Source organism: Bombina bombina, chromosome 12 (genome assembly GCF_027579735.1).
Source record: "Bombina bombina isolate aBomBom1 chromosome 12, aBomBom1.pri, whole genome shotgun sequence".
Taxonomy (NCBI): domain Eukaryota; kingdom Metazoa; phylum Chordata; class Amphibia; order Anura; family Bombinatoridae; genus Bombina; species Bombina bombina.
The window spans coordinates 39,841,189-39,865,284 of NC_069510.1; the positions used below are offsets into that span (position 1 = coordinate 39,841,189).

The 24,096-nt window shown below is 38.4% G+C and overlaps 1 protein-coding gene across 2 annotated transcripts in view; it reads left to right on the plus strand.

The window, feature by feature from the left end:
* The window catches only part of LOC128643149 (ficolin-1-B-like), a 114,328-nt gene that overhangs the window by 37,471 nt on the left and 52,761 nt on the right, over positions 1 to 24,096 (plus strand). For both annotated transcript variants that reach the window (XM_053696114.1, XM_053696115.1), the window contains exons 2-3: positions 5,025 to 5,111; positions 18,558 to 18,685. In XM_053696114.1, coding sequence (XP_053552089.1) covers positions 5,025 to 5,111; positions 18,558 to 18,685 — 215 coding nt within the window. The remainder of the gene's footprint in view (positions 1 to 5,024; positions 5,112 to 18,557; positions 18,686 to 24,096) is intronic.

A 24,096-nucleotide genomic window follows, 5' to 3' on the forward strand; every position in this document is an offset into this window, starting at 1 on the left:
TCAGGGCGTATCGGCAAAACATTTAGCCAAGATAACAAAGTTTCGCAAGAAACGAAATATAATCTCTGTAATCAAAGAAGGCGAGAGAATATACACCATTCCTACAGAAATTAAAGAGGTATTTTTCCAGTATTATCAAAAGTTATATTCTAAGGAGGGTATAAATAGGGAATGTAAGGAACAATTTTGGAATCAGATAAAAACTCCTAAAGTTACCCCAGAAGCGTTACAGCAGGTTAATGCACCAATCCTGGAAGGGGAGGTGTTGAGAGCCATTCAAAAAGCTAAAACAGGAAAAGCCCCAGGACCAGACGGTCTCTCTGCTGAATTTTATAAAATGATTTCAGAAATAATAGTAGGGACTCTCACTAAGTTATACAACGAGTATTATATTAAGAAAGACATGAAGTCCCCGTATTTTTTGGATGCAATTATCTCATTAATTTTTAAAAAAGGGAAAGACGCTTCAAATTTGTCTTCATACCACCCTATCTCACTACTAAATCAAGATTAAAAGATATTAATGTCCATAATAGCTGATAGATTAAAAAAAGTAATACCAGATTTGATCCATACAGATCAGGTCGGATTTATACCAGGAAGGAATTCTGCACGTAATATGAGAAGGGTGTTGACAACGGTGGATCATTTTTTTCGGGTAAGGCAGGACGCCGCAGGGAAGAGAAAGAATCAGATGGATCAAGATGTTGCATTAGTAACAATAGACGCCGAAAAGGCATTCGACTCAATATTATGGGATCATCTCTTTGTATCTCTTGAGAAGTTTGGTCTCTCTGGCGCCCTGCTCGACCTGATTAAACTGATTTATAAGAAACCCAAGTCACAGTTGTTAATTAATGGGAAATTATCGAAACCGATTGTACTCGAAAGAGGTACGCGTCAAGGGTGTCCTCTCTCTCCTTTGTTGTTTGATATTGCGCTAGAACCCCTTGCAATATATATCAGAGACGAACTACCACCGGTAAAGATAGGTGCCCAAAAAATGACGATCTCTCTATATGCGGATGATATTTTTTTTTTTTTGCATGACACGGCTACCTGCATCCCACAACTTCTGTTGATGATTAAGAAATTTAGCTCATTTACAGGCTATAAAATAAACCCTGCGAAGTCTGAAATACTATGGTTAAATAAAACTGAGGCGAGTCAGAATACAATTTTCAAAGAAGTCCAATATATTAATTATTTGGGGATTAAAATTGGGAGGAATCCGGGTGAGTGGTATCGGTTGAACTATAAAGATTTATTTGACAACATCCAATTGGATATAGGAAAGTGGAATATGTATTATTTGTCACTATCAGCTCGGATTATACTGATAAAAACAATCTTCTTCCCCAAAGTATTATTTCGTCTTCAAAATCTACCCTTAGTGATTAGAAAGAAAGATATAGACAGATATAATAAAGCATGTTCACTATTTATCTGGGGTAAGCGGAAGGCGCGTATCTTAGCAGAAAAGTTAAGCTATGTAAACAAATATGGCGGATTCGCCCTCCCTAACATCAGGTATTATAATTATGTCACCTTGATTAAATTTGGAATAGATTGGCTGACTGAGACAGAATATGTCACTTACTATAAGTTGGAAACTGAGATGGTGAAACCCTTTAATTTGCAAGCAATACTGCATTGCCCACACAAGCGCTTACCAAGTAATGTGGCAAATTTAGTAACATTCACTAGTATAGTGTGGGCATGGCAAAAATATTGTCATATAATGGGACAAGAATATCAGGTGTCAGCATTGCTTCCGATTGTGGGGTGTGTAGATTTTTCGCCAGGGTTGCACAATAGGGTTTTTCGAGAATGGCAAGGCAAGGGTTTGAGATATTTTTCACAGACAAGAATAGGGCAGGAGGGACCAATACGGACCTTTGAGAGTCTGGCGGCAGAGTATAATCTTCCTGCTAAACACTTTTATACATATCTGCAAGTAAGACATTATGTAGAAACTCATACCGTGAAATATGGTTTGGATTGGAGTCAATCAGCGGTCGATCCTAGTTTAAAATTATATAGGGCAGGGGTGCGTTCAATAGCTATATGGTATCAGAATATAATGCAGAGGTTAGGAAAGAGACAAATTAATCAGAGTACCGAAAAATTCCGCAGATATTTTTCTTCTATACAAAGTGAAAATATTTTGGATAGTATTAAAATGGTGGAAGAAGCCACTGAGAGAACCAGCTAGCGGGAGTCACATGCGAAACTGATTAATAATTTCTACCTGACCCCAGAGAGAATTAGTGGATGGGCCAGAGCATCTCCAATAAGCTGCTATAAATGTAATTATGCTAAAGCAAACTTGATGCATTGCTTATGGAGCTGCCCAAAAGTACATCAATTCTGGTCGAGAGTTCAGTTCTGGGTCAACAAATATCTAAATGTCAAAATAAAATTTGAAGCAATACAGATATTTTTTCTTTATTGGGCTGAAAATTCAGGGGACAAAAATCTTACAAATCTGGCTATCTTGGTAGCCCGTAGTCTCATATTCAAGAAATGGAAACAGAAAGAGGCCCCAAGTATGAATGAGTTCATTAATAACATGACATTTCAAATGATAGTAGAAAGGCAGGACTTGAAAAATACAGATAAACATCACAGAAAGTACTTTAGTAAGTGGAAAAAATATATTGAGTCTTGGCCCAGAGCCTTACAACGGCAGTTTCTTGATTCTTTGCAGGGCTCAGTCCCTTTTTTGAATTTAGTAGTGGCAGAAATCTTGCCGGCGCATTGGGCGGAGTAAGATAAGGAGATACACTCGGCCTGAGCATTGATATGTTAGCAAATAAAGGAAGAAAGTCGAAGAAAATAGGGAAGGATATCAGAATATATATATATATATATATATATTTATTTATTTTTTTCTTTCTTTCCCCAGCCTTCCCCCCCCCACCCCTTCCCTTCCCCCCTTACTCACCTGCAGTAGGTGGGTTGTTTCAGACAAAGTTAGGATATGTTGTTTCTTAACTAACAGATGTAGAGATAGATTGAGTGTTGAAGGCAGCTTATATTGATAGGAATAATATATAGAGGGTCTGAGAGGGTCCTCTGGACCACAAAGACCTTCGGATAATATGGAGATGGGTATGGTTGCGGAAAAATGTTTAATTTTGTATGGAAACTTGGTATTAGTGTCTCTCTCTTAGTAATATGTGTAATGGTGGAAGTTTGGGAGGTACAGGAGGTTGTCACACTATAACACATTCGGCAATAAGCTGTCTTTTTTTCTTTTCTCCAGATTCAGTGTGACACTCTGATTGGTTTTTTTTTGTTTGTTTAAGAGAAAAATGTAACAAGATGTGATGGATTATTTTTGAAATGGTTACGATTGTTAAAAAAAAATTCTTTTCAATAAAATTTTTAAAAGCGAAAAAAAAAAAAAAAAAAGATCCATACGGAGCTTGATAGATAGGCCCCATAGTCAATAGTCACTTCAGATACAATATCAACACGTTATAAGAAGTAATATTACATTTGCACCCAGTTTATAAATTAAATCACGCCTATTTAATTCACCAGGCTGTGTACAATGTTATATAAGTGAGCATTAGAGAGGAGATGTAGATAACTCTGTGTCTCACTCAAAGCTATTCATTAAACCCTCTTATGTGTTATTAGCGTTAAGTTGTAGATATTACACAACCATTTTCTGTTAGGTCATATAGTATATTGGCACATTCTTAAGTAGAGTATTTGATTTAATTCCCAGTTTATTTTAAATCACGCCTGTTTGTATTCACCAGACTGTGTATAGTGTTCTCTAAGTGAACACCACAAAATGAGAAAATGATAACTGTACCGCTCAGGGTGTAAAGTAATGCTAATAACACATAAGAGGGTTTAATGAATAGCTTTGTGTGAGACACAGAGTTATCTACATCTGCTCTCTAATGCTCACTTATATAACATTGTACACAGCCTGGTGAATTAAATAGGCGTGATTTACCTTATAAACTGGGTGCAAATGTAGTATTCCTTCTTATAACGTGTTGATATTGTATCTGAAGTGACGATCGACTATATCTAACAAACAATAACGGTACTGTTCACATAAGGAATTAGCATCAAATATAATTTATCTGTGTATTCACACTATATATAACACTGTTGCTAACTACTCTATAAACACCTACACCACAGTATACTATACAATACTAACAAATCCTCAAGTCTTGGTGTAATAGATTACAGATATTAGACACTTTGCTAACAATATTAAGGGTCTGGATTATTGCAACATAAATACTGAGAACACAGTACAGTATATTACTAATTCATAAATCAATCCTAACTGAACTACTAACTGAATTGAATACATGTGGAAGTTTTCCCCAGTATCAATTTAAAACTACGACATTGTCTATCAACTGATGTTACACATGAATATTATATCCTTGTGAGAAAGATAATAAACCTGCTATCTGCTTAGTCCCTACAAACTGCAGTAGACCTGCATAGACCCTCAACCTGTACTTCAGTGATACTACTAAAACCCTTGTAGACTTTCAAATCATAAATCAGATCTGATACAAATTGTTATATATATATTTACAATTGATTACAGAAGGTAACCTAAGTGTGGTTTTAGCTATTTCCTAATTTTATGTCATTGAATAAAAGTTATATTTTAAATTAGTTACACAAGTTCAATAATCTCATGCTGTCTCAACTTATTAAGATGTATAAGTTATAAACCTTGAGTGCTATCAAGTGTATTCTTATAAAGAACCAGTCTCTTCTTGTTCTTTAAAATCATAAATGTTTAAATACACTAGCACCCTTACCCGGTATTATATACAAAAAATACATAATTTCTGTGTTATAACAAAGGGAACTTTATTGAGGTTTTTTTATCAACCTCTAAGTAGTGCCATTGGTTATTTCCTCTTAATTAACTCACCAGAGTTGACCATCTTGTATTGTTGCTCATCTCTCATACAGGATAAGCACTGAAATAATTATTCATGTCGTTTGCTGCTTATTTCTCACTTCAGATGTGAAAATCATTGGTGTCGGGAACTCAGGCAAGATGGAGATTGTGAGAGATTGCCCAGAAATCTGTGGACCAGCAGCAGTTAAAGGTAACACTTAAGAGTTTCCACCTGAAGTATGATTTCCTCTCATAACTGTCTGGGAAAACATGACCAAGGTGGCAACCCTAGAAACGCATGATGCATGTAACTAATATTGTATCTATAGTTTAAGTTCACCAAACTATTCAGTGTATTCACTGAAACAGTTGCTTGTAACGCTGATTGTGTGACTGGAAAAACTAAAAGTAAATTTATTGAGTATTTTTGGAATTATTAAGTGTTGAGAAAAATGTACTTTCCCTATCTCAACATTAAACTGGTTAGCTGAACCTACAGCAAAAACTGCTGTACCAATCTTTGATAAATTTGGAAAACAAGCAGATTGTATTGTCTAGCAGGTAGATTACGAGTTTTGCGTTACAGCTTTACAGCGGTAATGGCCAGTAACGCATATTACGAGGGGTGTCAGTATAGCTATACCGCAAATATTTTAGCCTGTAACGCAACGTCCATTCCGCACTCCAAAAAATAACGTGTTTGCGTGGGATTTCCATAGCGCTGGTATTACAGGTTGTGCGTTGAGGCTAAAATGCTTGCGTTACAGCCTATACCGACCCGATCCATACCGCCACCTGAGAGCAGTAGTTATGAGTTTTGCGCAACAAAAATGTTTCACAAAACTCATAACTAAACTGTTACAAAGTACACTAACACCCATAAACTACCTATTAACCCCTACACCGCCGCACTCCTGCATCGCAACACTATAATAAAGCTATTAACCCCTAATCTGCCGCTCTCCAACATCGCCGCCACTATAATAAAGTTATTAACCCCTAAATTTCTGGCCTCCAATATAGCTGCTACAAATTAAGCCTATTAACCCCTAAACCACCGGGCCCCCACATTGCAAAACACTAAATTAAACTATTAACCCCTAAACCTAACATCCCATAACTTGAAATTACAATATAACTATCTTAAAATAACCTGTGAAATAAAAATAAACCTAATATTAAACTATACATTAACATAACATTACTTTTCTAATATAATAAAAAATACTACCAATTAAAAAAATCTAAATTACAATTTTTTTAAAAAAAAATAACACTACAAAAAAAATAAAAAAATCTATAATTACAAACAAATAATAAACACTAAATTTTGAAAAATAAAAAACCCTAAGCTTACAAAAAATAATAAACAAAATTATCAAAAATAAAAACAATTACACCTAATCTAATAGCCCTATAAAAATTAACCCCTAGCCTACAATAAACTACCAATAGCCCTTAAAAGGTTACACAGCTCTTTTACCTGTAAAAAAATACAAAGTCTCCCCAACAGTAAAACCCACCACCCAACCAACCCCCCAAAATAAAAATACCTAAACTACCCATTGCCCCTAAAGGGGGACATTTGTATGGGCATTGCCCTTAAAAGGGCGCTCAGGTTTTTTTCATTGCCCTTAAAAGGGAATTCCGCTTTTTAAAAAAAGCCCTAATCTAAAAAACAAAACAAAACTAACACTAACTCCAGAATATCTACTCATGGTTCCTGAACACCGGACATCCATCTCCATTTAGGCGGCAAGAAGTCTTCATCCAGGTGGCGATATCTTCATCCATCCAGGGGGCGTCTTCTATTTTCACTCCGGCGACGCAGAGTGGAGCCATCCTGGACGCCGAAGACATTCTGCGCAGAGTGTCCTCTTCATTCGGTCACCGCCGAGCACCTTCAAAATGGCGTACCTTGCATTCCTATTGGCTGATTTGATTCTTCAAATTCAAATCAGCCAGTAGGATGAGAGCTTCTGAAATCCTATTGGCTCTTCAAAACAGCCAATAGGATGAGAGCTACTGAAATCCTATTGGCTGTTTTGAACAACCAATAGGATTTCAGTAGCTCTCATCCTATTGGCTCTTCAAAACAGCCAATAGGATTTCAGTAGCTCTCATTCTATTGGCTGATTTGAACAGCCAATAGGATTTCAGAAGCTCTCATCCTATTGGCTGATTTGAACAGCCAATAGGATTTCAGAAGCTCTCATCCTATTGGCTGATTTTAACAGCCAATAGGATTTCAGAAGCTGCCTGGATGGAGACTTCTCACTGCCTGGATGGAGATGGATGTCCAGACTTCAGCAACCATGAGTAGATATTCTGGGATTAGTGTTAGGGGTTTTTTTTCAGTTTTTTGGGTGTTTTTTTTTTTTAGATTAGGGCTTTGAGCTTTTTTAAAAGAGCTGAATGCCCTTTTAAGGGCAATGAAAAAGAGCTGAATGCCCTTTTAAGGGCAATGCCCATAAAAATGCCCCTTTAGGGGCAATGGGTAGCTTAGGTTTTTTTTAGAGTTAGTTTTTTTTTATTTGGGGGGTTTGGTTGGGTGGGGGATTTTACTGTTGGGGGGACTTTGTATTTTTTTTACAGTTAAAAGAGCTGTTTAACTTAAGGCAATGCCCTACAAAAGGCCCTTTTAAGGGTTATTGGTAGCTTATTGTAGGCTAGGGGGTGTTTTTATTTTGAGGGGCTTTTTATTTTTATAGGGCTATTAGATTAGGTGTAATTGTTTTTATTTTTGATAATTTCGTTATTATTTTTTGTAAGCTTAGTGTTTTTTATTTTTCATAATTTAGTGTTTATTATTTTTTTGGAATTTTAGATTTTTTTATTTTTTTCATAGTGTTAGTTTTTTTTTTAAATTTGTAATTTAGATTTTTTAATTTGTAGTTTTTTTTATTTGATTAGAATAGTTATTTTAGGTTAATTTATAGATTAAACTTATTTTTTTTTATTTCACAGGTAAGTTTTTATTTATTTTAAGATAGTTATATTGTAATTTTAATTTAAAGTTAGGGGGTGTTAGGTTTAGAGGTTAATAGTTTAATTTAGTGTTTTGCGATGTGGGGGGGCTGGTGGTTTAGGGGTTAATAGTTTATTTAGTAGCGGCAATGTGGGGGGCCGGAGGTTTAGGGGTTAATAAGTTTATTTAGTAGCGGCAATGTGGGAGGCCGGAGGTTTAGGGGCTAATAGGTTTATTTAGTGGAGGCGATGTAGGAGGCCGGAGGTTTAGGAGTTAATAGTTTTTTTGTGGCGGTGGTGTGGGAGGCCGGAGGTTTAGGGGTTAATAGCTTTATTATAGTGTCGGCAATGTCGGAGAGTGGCGGAATTGGGGTAATAACTTTATTTAGGTGTCGTCGATGTCGGGGGCGGCAGATTAGGTGTGTTTAGACTTGGGGTTTATGTTAGGGTGTTAGGTTTAAACATAACTTTTTTTTTTTCCATAGACATCAATGGGGTTGCGTTACGGCAATTTTTCATTCCGCACTTCAGGTATTATTTTTTTTTCTAACACTCTCTCGCCATTGATGTCTATGGGGGAAAGCGTGCACGAGCACGTCAAAGCAGCCCTTGGATTTTGTGCGGTATGGAGCTTAACGCCACCATATCGCACGCACAAGGAGGTTTTTCAGTAACTCGTAATGCCAGCGCTATGGAGAGTGAAATAACACATTTTTTGGCGTTAGTTTCGCACCCTGTTTAGCGCAAAACTCGTAATCTACCTGTAGATTTTTTTATTTTTATTTTGGTTTGGTGAAAAACACACACTACACAGATGCACACAAACTACACAAATATACACTAAACAAATTTATTTATAAAATATTTTACCAGGAAGGATACATTGAGATTTCTCTAGTTTTCAAGTATGTCTCCATAGCGCTGGCATTAAGAGTTACTGAAAACTCTCCTACACAAACACTGCACACAGGTAATATAAAAACTACACACACTCACATACAACACATGCACATAATGCTCACACATACGCGCACACACACTCACATACAACACATGCACATAATGCTCACACATACGCGCACACACACTCACATACAACACATGCACATAATTCTCACACATACGCGCACACACACTCATACTTTACATGCACATAGTACTCACACATACGCGCACACACTCACATACACCACATGTACATAATGTTCACACATACGCGCACACACACTCTAATACTACACATGCACATAATGCTCACACATATGCACACACACTCTAATACTACACATGCACATAATGCTCACACATACGCGAACACACACTCACATACTACACATTCACATAATACTCACACATATGCGCACACACTCACATATTACACATTCACATAATGCTCACACATACCCGCACACACACTCATATACTATACATGCACATAATGCTCACACATACGCGAACACGCACTCACATACTACACATTCACATAATACTCACACATACGTGCACACACTCACAAATTATACATTCACATAATACTCACACATACGTGCACACACTCACATATTACTCATTCACATAATGCTCACACATACGCACACTCACATACTACACATTCACATAATACTCACACATACGCACACACACACACACACTCACATACAACACGTGCACATAATGCTCATAAATATGCACACACACACTCACATACTACACATGCACATAATGCTCACACATACGCGCACACACACACTCATATACTACACATGCACATAATGCTCACACATATGTGTGCACACACTCACATACTACACATAATGCTCACACATACGCACACAGTCACTCACATACTACACATTAACATAATGCTCACACACACTCACATACTACACATGCACATAATGCTCACACATACGCGCAGATACACTCACTTACACATACACGTGCACACACTCACATGCTACACATTCACATAATGCTCACATATACGCGCACACACATTCACATACTACACATGCACATAATGCTCACACATACGCGTGCACACACTCCAATACTACACATGCACATAATGCTCACATATACGCGCATACACACTCACATACAATGTGGGACAGATGACTAGCAACCTGGGACAGCGGAACAGAACCCTAAAATCGGGACTGTTCCGTGAAATACCACACAAGCACATAAAGCTCACACATACGGGCGCACACATTCACATACTGCACATGCATTGCACATAATGCTCACACATAATTGAACACACACTCACATACTACCCATGCACATAATGCACACACATACGCATGCACACACACATACACATAAATCTATTACTCATGCACATCATACACAGGCACATACTAAACACATGCATATCATACTACGCATACACGTCATAAACACGTACATGCCTATTACACAAGCACATAGTGCGCACACACACATACTATGCATGGACATCATGCACATATACATATATTTCTTAAAATAGAACCTATAAAATGAAATGGCCAAACATGAATGTTAATGCAAGAGTTTAAAGGGACAGTCTAGTCAAAATTAAACTTTCATAAATCAGATAGGGCATGCAATTTTAAACAACTTTCCAATTGACTTTTATCATTAAATTTGCTTTGTTCCCTTGATGGTATTTTTCAAAAGCTAAACTTAGGTAGGTTCAAACGGATTTCTAAACCGTTGAAAATCGCCTTTTATATATCTATATATATATATATATATATATATATATTTATATAACGGTGTTGTTTATGCAAAACTGGGGAATTGTTAATAAAGGGATTATCTATCTTTTTAGACAATAAAAATGTTGGAGTAGACTGTCCCTTTAAGTTCTCAAACAAGTTAGAATAAATTGAAAACATTTATTGGTTGCTTAGGTTAAAGGTACATGAAACACACATTTTTTCTTCATGATTCGGATAGAGAATACAATTTTAAACAACATTCCAATTTACTTCTATAATTTAATTTGCCTCATTCTTCAGACATCCTTTGTTGAAGAAATGTCAATGCACATGGGTGAGTCAATCAAATGCGGAATCTATGTGCAGCCACCAATCAGCAGCTACTTGAGCCTATCTAGATATGCTTTTCAAGAAAGAATATCAAGAGAATGAAGCAAATTAAATAATAGAAATAAATTGGAAAGTTGTTTAAAATTGCATGCTCTTTCTAAATCTTGAAAGAAAAAAAAAATGGGATTCATGTCCTTTTAAAGCACCGAAAAAAGATAGCAAATCTTGAAATATGCCAGGGCAAGATACTAAGCTCTTTTGGTCCTGCTTCAACAATCTTTGAACTGAGGAAGCTTTATCCAATAACACAAATGTAGATCTCTGTGCTTATTGGCAACTGTAATTCAGCTTTATCTACAGAAAGAAGGAAGGCAATATTTATGCTTATTGGCCCAAAGCTATCTGATTTAGCACTAATTGTGTTGTGCCCTTTGGTTAATGGCTGATTAGGTGAAGACATGTTTATTAAATAGTTAAATGCTCTTATTAGCAATATTTCCTGGATACATAAAGCTAAAACGTCTGTTAACAAAATATTATATATTTTAATACAAGGTCCACAAAAGTCAGGGGATAGTTTTTCAGCTGTAAACTCTCTTTCACTTACAGGTCTGAGTTTCAGGGGTCAATTATCAAAAAATCACCGACATAGAGAGAAATCATGAAGAATCATTGGCCCATATTTATCAAGCTTCCTACGGAGCTTGAAGGGCCGTGTTTCTGGCGAGTCTTCAGACTCGCCAGAAACACAAGTTATGAAGCAGCGGTCTAAAGACCGCTGCTCCATAACCCTGTCCGCCTGCTCTGAGCAGGCGGACAGAAATCGCCGGAAATCAACCCGATCGAGTACGATCGGGTTGATTGACACCCCCTGCTGGCGGCCGATTGGCCGTGAGTCAGCAGGGGGCGGCGTTGCACCAGCAGCTCTTGTGAGCTGCTGGTGCAATGTTAAATGTGGAGAGCGTATTGCTCTCCGCATTTAGCGAGGTCTTGCGGACCTGATCCGCACTGTCGGATCAGGTCCGCAAGACCTTTGATAAATAGAGGCCATTGTGATTTTTTTTAGTATTATATTGTAATATAGATATCTATTCTTCAAATCAAGAATCTGCATAGTAAGAACAACAGCTCTGAAGCTGAAATTTGATTTGCTAAAATTCATGGAGAGACCTTGCAATACCGCCACTAGCCCACCGCAAGTACCCTATATTATTAACCCCTAATCTGCCTCTACCCCACCGCAAGTACCCTACATTATTAATCCCTAATCCGCCACTAGCCCACCGCAAGAACCCTACACTATTAACCCCACCACAACCCCCGACGCAAACTAACCCGACTCTACCTAACACCTTACCACCCCTCTAAACTAAACCCCCTAAGTTATTGGGGGGGGGGAAACAAGTTGCAGAAAATAAAAAACGTCTAAGTTACATAAAATAAGAAAGACAGTATCCAAAATAAAAAAACACCATCATTCCCAACACTTAACTACATGCCCCATAAAAAATAAAACCTACCCAAAACAAAAAAAACTCCTAAACCCTAACACTAAATTTAAATTACAATAGCCATTAAAAGGGACTTTTGTAGGGCATTGCCCTAAAGTGAATGCAGCTCTTTTACATTAAAATAAATTACATCACCCCCTCTGCAATACAAGTAACCCCCACCCCCCAAAATAATAAAGGCTAACTACAAAACCTATCATACAATTAAAATTTTAAATAAAAAAGCCTATTCTTTAAAATAAAAAAATCCACCCAAAAAAGCCCTAACTAAAACCAAAGTCACTCACCCTGCGAAAATTCAGCTCCTCTTGTTTCGGCATTGGGCCCTCTTCATCCCGGTTCCTGGAACCAGGGGCCCATCTTCGCAGTGGTGGAGTCGGACTTTGGGGCCTCTTCTGCAGCCTTCACTCCTCGTCTATTAGCATCAAATCTAGAGCTCTCTTCTTAGAGCCTTCCTTTTCATGCGGTTGCCGCCACATACAGAATTTCAGGATGCACAGAACCCCCACGGAACGAACATACTTAAATGGGGGTTGATTAGATGATTAAGGCCTACTAAATGCTAAAAAAACACTAATCACCTAATCAACCCCTATATAGGTATGGGGGTGGATATTTTATTAAGGCCTACTAAATGCTAACACTAATAATTGTAATGCTCCGTGTGGCCGTCTGTGGCTGTGGGGGTCGCTCCATGCTGCAGTCTGTGGCTATGGGCTAGTGACATCACGCACCTATTTATTCTCGGGCTGATGGATCCTCTGCTGTGGCTTCCCTATCCCTACCTGGTTAACCTGTGAGCACCTCTGCCTGTCTGGACTCCCTAAGCCGTCCCTCATACTAAAAAAATTAAAGTTTTGTGCTGCATTCAATCGAACACATAACAGTGCTACAAAAAGTTTACATGACTTGAGACCTGAAGAAAAGTGTTAAGGCTAGCATAAAAGTATAACAAAAACATATAAAACATAATAAAATAAAGTATTACACTCATATATAAACATAAAAAAAAGTAAAATATAAGGCCTAGATTGCGAGTTATGCGTTAGGGTTAAAAAGCAGGGTTAAGAGGTCCAAATGCTGCTTTTTAACGCCCGCTGGTATTGCGAGTCTTGCAGGTACAGGCTCACCGCTCACTTTTTTGGCCAGACTCGGAAATACCGCAAATCCACTTAGGTCAATTGCGTATCCTATATTTTCAATGGGACTTGCATAGCGCCGGTATTACGAGTCTGACAAAAAGTGAGCGGTAAACCCTCTCCTGTCAAGACTGGTACCGCATTTAAAAGTCAGTAGTTAAGAGTTTTACACTACAACGCCGTAGCATAAAACTTTTAACTAAAGTGCTAAAAAGTACACTAACACCCATAAACTACCTATTAACCCCTAAACCGAGTCCCCACCACATCGCAAACACTATTATTATTATTATCGGTTATTTGTAGAGCGCCAACAGATTCCGCAGCGCTATAAACAAAGGGGGAGTACAACAAAACAATTATAGGGTAGAGGGCCCTGCCAAGAGTTGCACTGTTGTAGTCAGCTCTTAAGAAGGTGATCTACAAACAGCTGGACTTTTAGGCTTACATGCTAAGAGGGTTCAGGGGATTGCAGTGGAGGAGAGGAACTGGTATTAGGAAAGGTTAGCGTAGGTTGTATGCGTCCCTGAACAGTAGAGTCTTTAGGGAGCACTTGAAGCTTTAAAAACTAGAAGAGAGTCTTGTGGAGCGAGGCAGAGAGTTCCACAAGATGGGAGCCAGTCTGGAGAAGTCCTGTAAACGGGAATGTGAGGAGGTAACAAGAGAGGAGGAGAGTAGGATGTCATGAGCAGAGCGAAGGGGACGGGAGGGAGAGTATCTGGAGACAAGGTCTGAGATGTAGGGGGGAGCAGTGCAGTTGAGGGCTTTGTATGTAAGAGTGAGAGTTTTGTGTTTGATCCTAGAGGCAAGAGGAAGCCAGTGAAGGGATTGGCAGAGAGGCGCAGCAGATGAAGAGCGGCGTGTAAGGAAGATGAGTCTGGCAGAGGCATTCATTATGGATTGTAAAGGAGCTAGGCGGCAGGTGGGGAGACCAGAGAGGACAGAGTTGCAGTAATCAAGGCGGGAAAGAATGAGAGAGTGGATTAAAATCTTAGTTGTGTCTTGTGTAAGGAAGTGTCTAATTTTAGAGATGTTTTTAAGGTGGAAGCGGCAGGCTGTAGCCAAGGACTGAATGTGAGGAGTGAAGGAAAGATCTGAGTCAAATGTGACCCCGAGACATCGGGCATGCGGGGTAGGGGTAATGATGAAGTTGTCGACAGTTATAGAGATATTGGGGGTGGAGATTTTGGAAGAAGGGGGGAAAATGAGGAGCTCAGTTTTGGAGAGATTTATATAAATATGTTAACCCCTAATCTGCCGAACTGGACATCGCTGCCACTTTAATAAATATATTAACCCCTAAACCGCCACACTCCCACATCGCAAACACTAGTTAAATATTATTAACCCCTAATCTGCCGGCCCTAACTTTGCCGCTACCTACCTACATTTATTAAGCCCTAATCTGCCGTCCCCAACGTCGCCGCCACTATAATAAAGTTATTAACCCCTAAACCTGTCTAACCCTAACACCCCCTAACTTAAATATAATTAAAATAAATCTAAATAAAATTACTACAATTAACTAAATAATTCCTATTTAAAACTAAATACTTACCTATAAAATAAACCCTAAGCTAGCTACAATATAACCAATAGTTACATTGTATCTAGCTTAGGGTTTATTTTTATTTTACAGGCAACTTTGTATTTATTTTAACTTGGTACAATAGTTATTAAATAGTTATTAACTATTTAATAACTACCTAGTTAAAATAAAGAACATTTTACCTGTTAAATAAAACCTAACCTAAGTTACAATTACACCTAACACTACACTACAATTAAATTAATTACGTAAATTAAATACAATTAATTACAATTACATTTTTTTTATCTAAAGTACAAAAAAACCCACTAAATTACAGAAAATAATAAACAAATGACAAGATTTTTAAACTAATTACACCTAATCTAATCCCCTAACAAAATAAAAAAAGCCCCCCAAAAATAAAATAGCCCTACCCTACACTAAATTACAAATAGCCCTTAAAAGGGACTTTTGCGGGGCATTGCCCCAAAGTAATCGGCTCTTTTACCTGAAAAAAAATTACAATTCCCCCCCCAACAATAAAACCCACCACCCACACAACCAACCCTACTCTAAAACCCACCCAATCCCCCCTTAAAAAAAACCTAACAATAACCCCCTGAAGATCACCCTAATGGGAGACAATTTCATCCAACCGGGCAGAAGTGGTCCTCCAGATGGGCAGAAGTCTTCATCCAGACGGCATCTTCTATCTTCATCCATCCGGCGTGGAGCGGCTCCATCTTCAAGACATCCGATGCGGAGCATCCTCTTTTGACGACGGATGACGACTGAATGAAGGTTCCTTTAAATGACATCATTCAAGATGGCGTCCCTTCAATTCTGATTGGCTGATAGAATTCTATCAGCCAATCAGAATTAAGGTAGAAAAAATCCTATTGGCTGATGCAATCAGCCAATAGGATTGAAGTTCAATCCAATTGGCTGATCCAATCAGCCAATAGGATTGAGCTGGCATTCTATTGGCTGTTCCAATCAGCCAATAGAATGCCAGTTCAATCCTATTGGCTGATTGCATCAGCCAATAGGATTTTTTCTACCTTAATTCCGATTGGCTGATAGAATTCATCAGTCAATCGTAATTTAAGGGACGCCACTTGGATGGCGTCATTTAAAGGAACCTTCATTCAGTCGTTGGCCATCGTCAGAAGAGGATGCTCCGCATCGGATGTCTTGAAGATGGACCTGCTTCGCGCCGGATGGATGAAGATAGAATATGCTGTCTGGATGGAGACTTCTGCCCATCTGGAGGACCACTTCTGCCCGGTTGGGTGAAGACGTCTCCCGGTAGGGTGATCTTCAGGGGGTTAGTGTTAGTTTTTTTTTAAGGGGGGATTGGGTGGATTTTAGAGTAGGGTTGGTTGTGTGGGTGGTGGGTTTTAATGTTGGGGTGGATTTGTAATTTTTGTTTCAGGTAAAAGAGCTGATTACTTTAGGGCAATGCCCTGCAAAAGGCCCTTTTAAGGGCTATTTGTAATTTAGTGTAGGGTAGGGCTTTTCTATTTTGGTGGTGCTTTTTTATTTTTGCAAAACAGAATGAGAAGCAGTCTGCCAGGAACGAACAGAAGCATTAATAGCTTGTTCTATGGCCCGGTTGCCACCTGGTAGTAGCTTCTTTCTGCCCAATTGTGCTTTTCACAGAGGAAAACTTTCCTGTAGTATATCAGTCTGATCCCGCCGACATGGTCAGTCCAGCCCCGAAATACCAGGCAATTTTCCTCTGAACAAGGAACATGACAACCCCAGATGATCGTTTCGGCCTCCTTTGGGCCTCGTCAGTGAGGTGCAGCCATATCCCTCTAAACACATTGGGCAAGGAGTCCACGTCTGGTTTCCCCCATCACCCTTAGGGGGATTAGATTAGGTGTAATTAGTTTAAAAATCTTGTAATTTGTTTATTATTTTCTGTAATTTAGTGTTTGTTTTTTTGTACTTTAGATCATTTTTTTTTAATTGTAATTAATTGTATTTAATTTAGGTAATTAATTTAATTGTAGTGTAGTGTTAGGTGTAATTGTAACTTAGGATAGGTTTTATTTTACAGGTAAATTTGTCTTTATTTTAACTAGGTAGTTATTAAATAGTTAATAACTATTTAATAACTATTCTACTTAGTTAAAATAAATACAAAGTTGCCTGTAAAATAAAAATAAAAATAAACCCTAAGCTAGATACAATGTAACTTTTAGTTATATTGTAGCTATTTTAGGGATTATTTTACAGGTGAGTATTTAGTTTTAAATAGGAATTATTTAGTTAATTGTAGTAATTTTATTTAGATTTATTTTAATTATATTTAAGTTAGGGGGTGTTAGGGTTAGGGTTAGACTTAGGTTTAGGGGTTAATAACTTTATTATAGTGGTGGCGACGTAGGGGGCGGCAGATTAGGGGTTAATACATGTAGGTAGGTTGCGGCGAAATTGGGGGCGGCAGAGTAGGGGTTAATAAATAAAATGTAGGTGTCGGCGATGTTGGGGGTGGCAGATTAGGGGTTCATAAGTATAATGTAGGTGGTGGCGGTGTCCGGAGCGGCAGATTAGGGGTTAATAATATAATACAGGTGTCGGTGATGTCGAGGGCAGCAGATTAAGGGTTAATAAGTGTAAGATTAGGGGTGTTTAGACTCGGGTTCATGTTAGGTGTAGACATAAAAAGTATTTCCCCATAGGAATCAATGGGGCTGCGTTAGGAGCTTTACGCTGCTTTTTGCAACTTTTTTTTAGCCGGCTCTCCCCCATTGATTCCTATGGGGAAATCGTGCACGAGCATGTTTTACCAGCTCACCACTAACGTAAGCAGCGCTGGTATTGAGGTGAGATGTGGAGCTAAATTTTGATCTACGCTCACTTTTTTTGCCGGGTTTGTAAAAACCTGTAATACCAGCGTTGTCTGTAAGTGAGCAGGGAGCATAAACTGCTTGTTAGCACCGCACAGCTTCTAACGCAAAACTTGTAATCTAGGCGTAAGTTTGCTATTGAAATAAATGTATAAAAAAAGGGGTTAAAAGGGATATGATATATAGGGTTCAAAAGTGTATAATGATATATGTGAGTGTGTATATTTGTATATACTGTATAAGAATATATGTATAAATATATATGTATGTATGTAAACTCTGAGTAAGATATGCAAATTCGATATATTATATATCACAAATTTTAGGTAGTGGAGGATTTCAATCTTCATCATAACTCAAATAAATACATATTATGTAATATAATAGTGCTACTGTTTTTTAACTCCTCTTGTAATCAAGGCCTATAAGGATTAAAGATTAACATATTTACATTTTTTAAAGGACATCCTTGTGTGTTGGCTAATAAAAGTAAGTTTGCTAATTTCTTGGCTGAAGTTCAAAACAATAAGCATGCTATGCAAACCATTTGTTGTCTTAATGGCATCAAGTAAATACATCATCCGCATTCAGTTTTTTCTACTACCGTCCTCAGCTGCAAAGAACTGTAAGGAGCTTCTGAACTTGGGTTCATCTCAGAACGGCTGGTACACAATCTATTCACCACTGGGGACTCAAATGACAGTGTTTTGTGATATGGAAACTGACGGAGGTGGCTGGATAGTAAGTATGAGTTTAAAAGTTAGACATGGAGACACACTTGCCCTTTTGTCTTTATTGAAGATTCCAAATGAAATGTCAGATATAGGGTGAAGTACAGATATAGGTTTCAGGCACAGGAGCTAGAAAGGAGCAGTCTAAATCCATTGCAAAGGCAACTCTCCAAAGGAAGTGTATTGCACATTATAGGAAAATGCATGTGATATCACACCTCCCTCTTTAGCACCAATTCATCTTTATATGAAACAATGATCTCATGTGTGAGGCAGTGCAGGCAATGCGGTGAATCCAGCAGCAGCATGTAACAGGCTAAAAAGGAGCAATATTGGAAATCACTAGAGCTTAGGAGAAGGAGATAGCCATGTACACTTTGACCTTTCAGAGGACCTGGCCATATGAGCAGTAACCATGTAACCAGAAGCTTTCTGAGGTTCACCAGTTGCCAGGGACATTTCTAGAGAATCTGGCTCCCAGGGCAAAATTCCAAAATGCACCTCCCTCACAGATTCTAAAGTCCCCCTCCTAGACCTTGCAGGTCATTTAGAGGTCAGCTCCAAAGCAGCAGTGCACTACTGGGACCTAGCTGAACACACCTGGTGAGCAAATGACAAGAGACAAATGTGTGTTGTGGCCAACCACCAGTTAGCTCCTAGTAGAGCATTGGTGCTGCTAAGGATATGTACATATGCTTTTCAACAATGGATACCAAGAGAACAAGAATATTAGAATTGTCTTAAAACATTTTGGTGTAGCCTGAATAAAGAAAGTTTAATTTTGATTTTCCTATCCCTTTAAATATGTCCTTTTTCTACTACAATGTTTTTTCCAAATATATTGATATTATCTAAAAATATCTTTATATCTTTTACTAATTGCCATTATATTTATACTTTTCTCATAGCTATGCATATTTATTTGTTTAATGCATATCAATCCCTTTAAATTCATATTTAAAATGTATCTACAAAACATTCAATAGACTTTAAAGTTGAACTTTGCAAAAAAGTCATCAGGTAAGATTTTCTAAAGGATTGCAATATGGCACTGGGTGTATTTGTAACATATTTAGGGGTCTATTACAATTATTTAGAAAAGTTATAACTATTTTTTTTAACAAAATTCACTATTAAAGTCTATGAGATTTTTGCATATAAATAATTTGATAAAGAACTGTAATAGCTGTTTATTTTTCAAATATACTATACACACAGGCAGTAATAGACAGAGACATGCACACACACACAGTAATAGACAGAGACATGCACACACAGACAGTAATAGACAGAGACATGCACACACAGACAGTAATAGACAGAGACATGCACACACAGACAATAATAGACAGAGACATGCACTCACAGACAGTAATAGACAGAGACATGCACACACAAGCAGTAATAGACAGATACATACACACACAGGCAGTAACAGACAGAGACATGCACTCACAGACAGTAATAGACATAGACATGCACTCACATACAGTAATAGACAGAGACAAGCACTCACAGGCAGTAATAGACAAACATTAACACACAGACAGTAATAGACAGAGACATGCACACACAGGCAGTAATAGACATAGACATGCACACACAGGCAGTAATAGACATAGACATGCACTCACAGACAGTAATAGACAGAGACAAGCACTCACAGGCAGTAATAGACAGAGACAAGCACTCACAGGCAGTAATAGACAGAGACAAGCATTTACAGACAGTAATAGACAGTGACAAGCACTCACAGGCAGTAATAGACAAACATTAACACACAGACAGTAATAGACAGACATGCACACACAGACAGTAGTAGACATAGACATGCACTCTCAGACAGTAATAGACAGAGACAAGCACTCACAGGCAGTAATAGACAGACATGCACACACAGACAGTAATAGACAGAGACATGCACTCACAGACAGTAATAGACAAACATTAACACACAGACAGTAATAGACAGAGACATGCACACACAGACAGTAATAGACATAGACATGTACTCACAGACAGTAATAGACAGAGACAAGCACTCACAGGCAGTAATAGAAAGAGACATGCAAACACAGGCAGTAACAGACAGAGACGTGCACTCACAGGCAGTAATAGACAGAGACATGCACACACAGACAGTAATAGACAAAGACATTCACACACAGACAGTAATAGACAGGGACATGCTCACACAGGCAGTAATAGACAGAGACATGCACACACAGGCAGTAATAGACAGAGACATGCACACACCGGCAGTAATAGACAGAGACATGCACACACAGGAAGTAATAGACAGAGACATGCACACACAGGCAGGGATAGATAGGCGCACACACACACACAGGCAGTAATAGACAGAGACATGCACACACCCAAGCAGTAATAGAGAGAGACATGCACACACAGGAAGTAATAGACAGAGACATGCACACACAGACAGTAATAGAGAGAGACATGCACACCCAGGCAGTAATAGACAGAGACATGCACACACAGGAAGTAATAGACAGAGACATGCACACACAGGCAGGGATAGATAGGCGCACACACACACACACAGGCAGTAATAGACAGAGACATGCACACACAAGCAGTAATAGGCAGAGACATGCACACACCCAGGCAGTAATAGAGAGAGACATGCACACACAGGCAGGGATAGATAGGCATACACACACACACTCAGGCAGTAATAGACAGAAACATGCACACACAGGCAGTAATAGACAGAGACATGCACACACAGGCAGTAATAGAGAGAGACATGCACACACAAACAGGGATAGATAGGCATACACACACACTCAGGCAGTAATAGCAGAAACAAGCACTCACATGTGAGTTTGTGAAAACTTGCCATTGTTATTATGGAGTAAATGACGCATACACACCCATCATTATTAAGCCGTTGTAAACAATAAGTAAATAAATACACACAAAAAAGGCATAATGTCAAAAAGATTTTTTTTTTATTCAACAGTCCTTAACAGAAAACCTGTTCCTTAGTATGTGGAAACCCAATTTTTATAAAGCACCTTTTTGAATTAGCTCAGTAAAACGAAAAAATATGTACATATCATTATGTAAAGACCATGAATAATTTGTCATATGCATAAAGCATCACCTCTTTAGTGACAGAGATCAGTGAGACAGTCTCCTACTTTCCTCAGGGTGATTCCTCTCCTTTTTACTTTCAGTTTTAGCTTTAAGTAGTTATCTGTTCTTAAAGGGACAGTCAACACCAGAATTTTTGTTGTTTTAAAATATAGATAATCCCTTAATTACCCATTCCCCAGTTTTACATAACCCACATAGTTATAATTATACACGTTTTACCTCTGTAATAACCTTGTATCTAAGCCTCAGCAGACTGCCCCCTTATTTCAGTTCTTTTGACAGACTTGCATTTTAGCCAATCAGAGCTGACTCCACTGTAAATTCACGTGCATGAGCTCAATGTTATCTATATGAAACACATGAACTAATGCCCTCTAGTGGTGAAAAACTATCAAAATGCATTTAGATTAGAGGCGGCCTTCAAAGTCTAAGAAATTAGCATATGAACCTCCTAGGTTTAGCTTTCAACTAAAAATACCAATAGAATAAAGCAAAATTGGTGATAAAAGTAAATTGGAAAGTTGTTTAAAATTACATGCCCTATTTGAATCATGAACGTTTTTTTTGGACTTGACTGTCCCTTTAACACGCCCCCTTTGTGATCTTGTTGCTCCATTAGTATGATTGACATCCAATGCAGCCAATTAACATAACAGCTTCCTTTCAAAAAGTATATGCTTGTGATCTGTGTATTTTAACCTTTGCTACACCAGTAGTTTATCAAGCAAGCACTGCCACTTTAATACAATAAAAAAAATATTTTTTTTTTTTTTAAAGTGCTCCCCAATGCCCCTAAAAACGGCCCTGCCAGTTGCTAGTCTAGCCATTGGTTCCTTATCATCGACTCCTTAAGATCCATTTTACAGTCATGGCACCTGTACCAGGACTTAGAGCCTGATAATAAAAAAAAATGCTGGCATAAAGAGAATTCACACAAAGGGGCATATTTATCAAGCTCCGAATGGAGCTTGATGCCCCGTGTTTCTGGCTTGCCAGAAACAGCAGTTATGAAGCAGCGGTCACAAAGACCGCTGCTCCATAACTTGTCCGCCTGCTATGAGCAGGCGGACAGACATCGCCGGAAATCAACCCGATCGAGTACGATCGGGTTGATTGACACCTCCCTGCTGGCGGCCTATTGGCCGCGAGTCTGCAGGGGGCGGCGTTGCACCAGCAGCTCTTGTGAGCTGCTGGTGCAATGCTGAATACAGCGAGCGTATTGCTCGCTGTATTCAGCGAGGTCTGTCGGACCTGATCCGCACTGTCGGATCAGGTCCGACAGACCTTGATAAATAGAGGCCAAAATCTTTAGGTGCTTTTTTGAGTATTATTTTACAATTTATCTGTCTCTACTTATAGCTAGATAAACAGCTCTCAAACAAAAAAATGCTGTTTTGAAATTCTTTAAGGTATCACTCAGTAATGACGAGACATCTCAGATAATCTCGCAAGAGCAGAGTACTTTAGATCATCTGGCCCATACATGCCTAGTTCACGTATTGTGCGCTAACTGTAGCACAAGTGCAATATCATTTTTTTTAGGCTCCCTAGAGCGTCTTCAGCCTCTCTAGCATCACCAGTTCTTATATTATTAAATACTTGAGCTACAGTTAGTGCACCACTTGTAATCTAGGCGAGAGAGAGGGAGTGATACATGGCTTTAATTTAAACAGTTACAGTATTTATTGCATGAACTGGAACATAAACACACGCTTATTTTCAGCAAACCAAAGAAAACCAATATGCTGTACCTTTAAAGCCTCCAGGCAAACCTTTTTACTTGAATAGACTTGAAGGTACAACAGCAGGTAATAAAATAAAGTCCCTTTTCTCATGGTAGCTTCTCATAAATCTATGCTAGGAAGCTAGGAAACAACAATTTTCACTCTAATCTTTCTTTTAAGCTGTCTTGTAATTTAGCTTTTAATTCACAGTCCAGGTATTTCTCTTAGATTGCTAGAGAGTTAACTCCTTCAGTGCTAACTATTTCAAACATTAGTGCGTAAAGAGTAATTACGAGTGACAAGATTCCCCCTGTCACAGTACCATTGTTTGATAGACTCAAGGGTGTGTCTAGTACTTTCTAAACAGGCTATTGCCTCATTATCAGACCAACCTTTTGTTCCTTGGCTAAGTATGCAAGTCCTTGAGGTGAATGCTGCAGCTACTCAAATATCCACTCTGCTCTCCACTTAGCCATCTGCTTTGCCCTCCACCCTCCCACTTCTCACACTCTTAAAGGGACATAAAACAGGTTGGGAATAAAGACAAAATAATATAATATGTACTTTAATTACT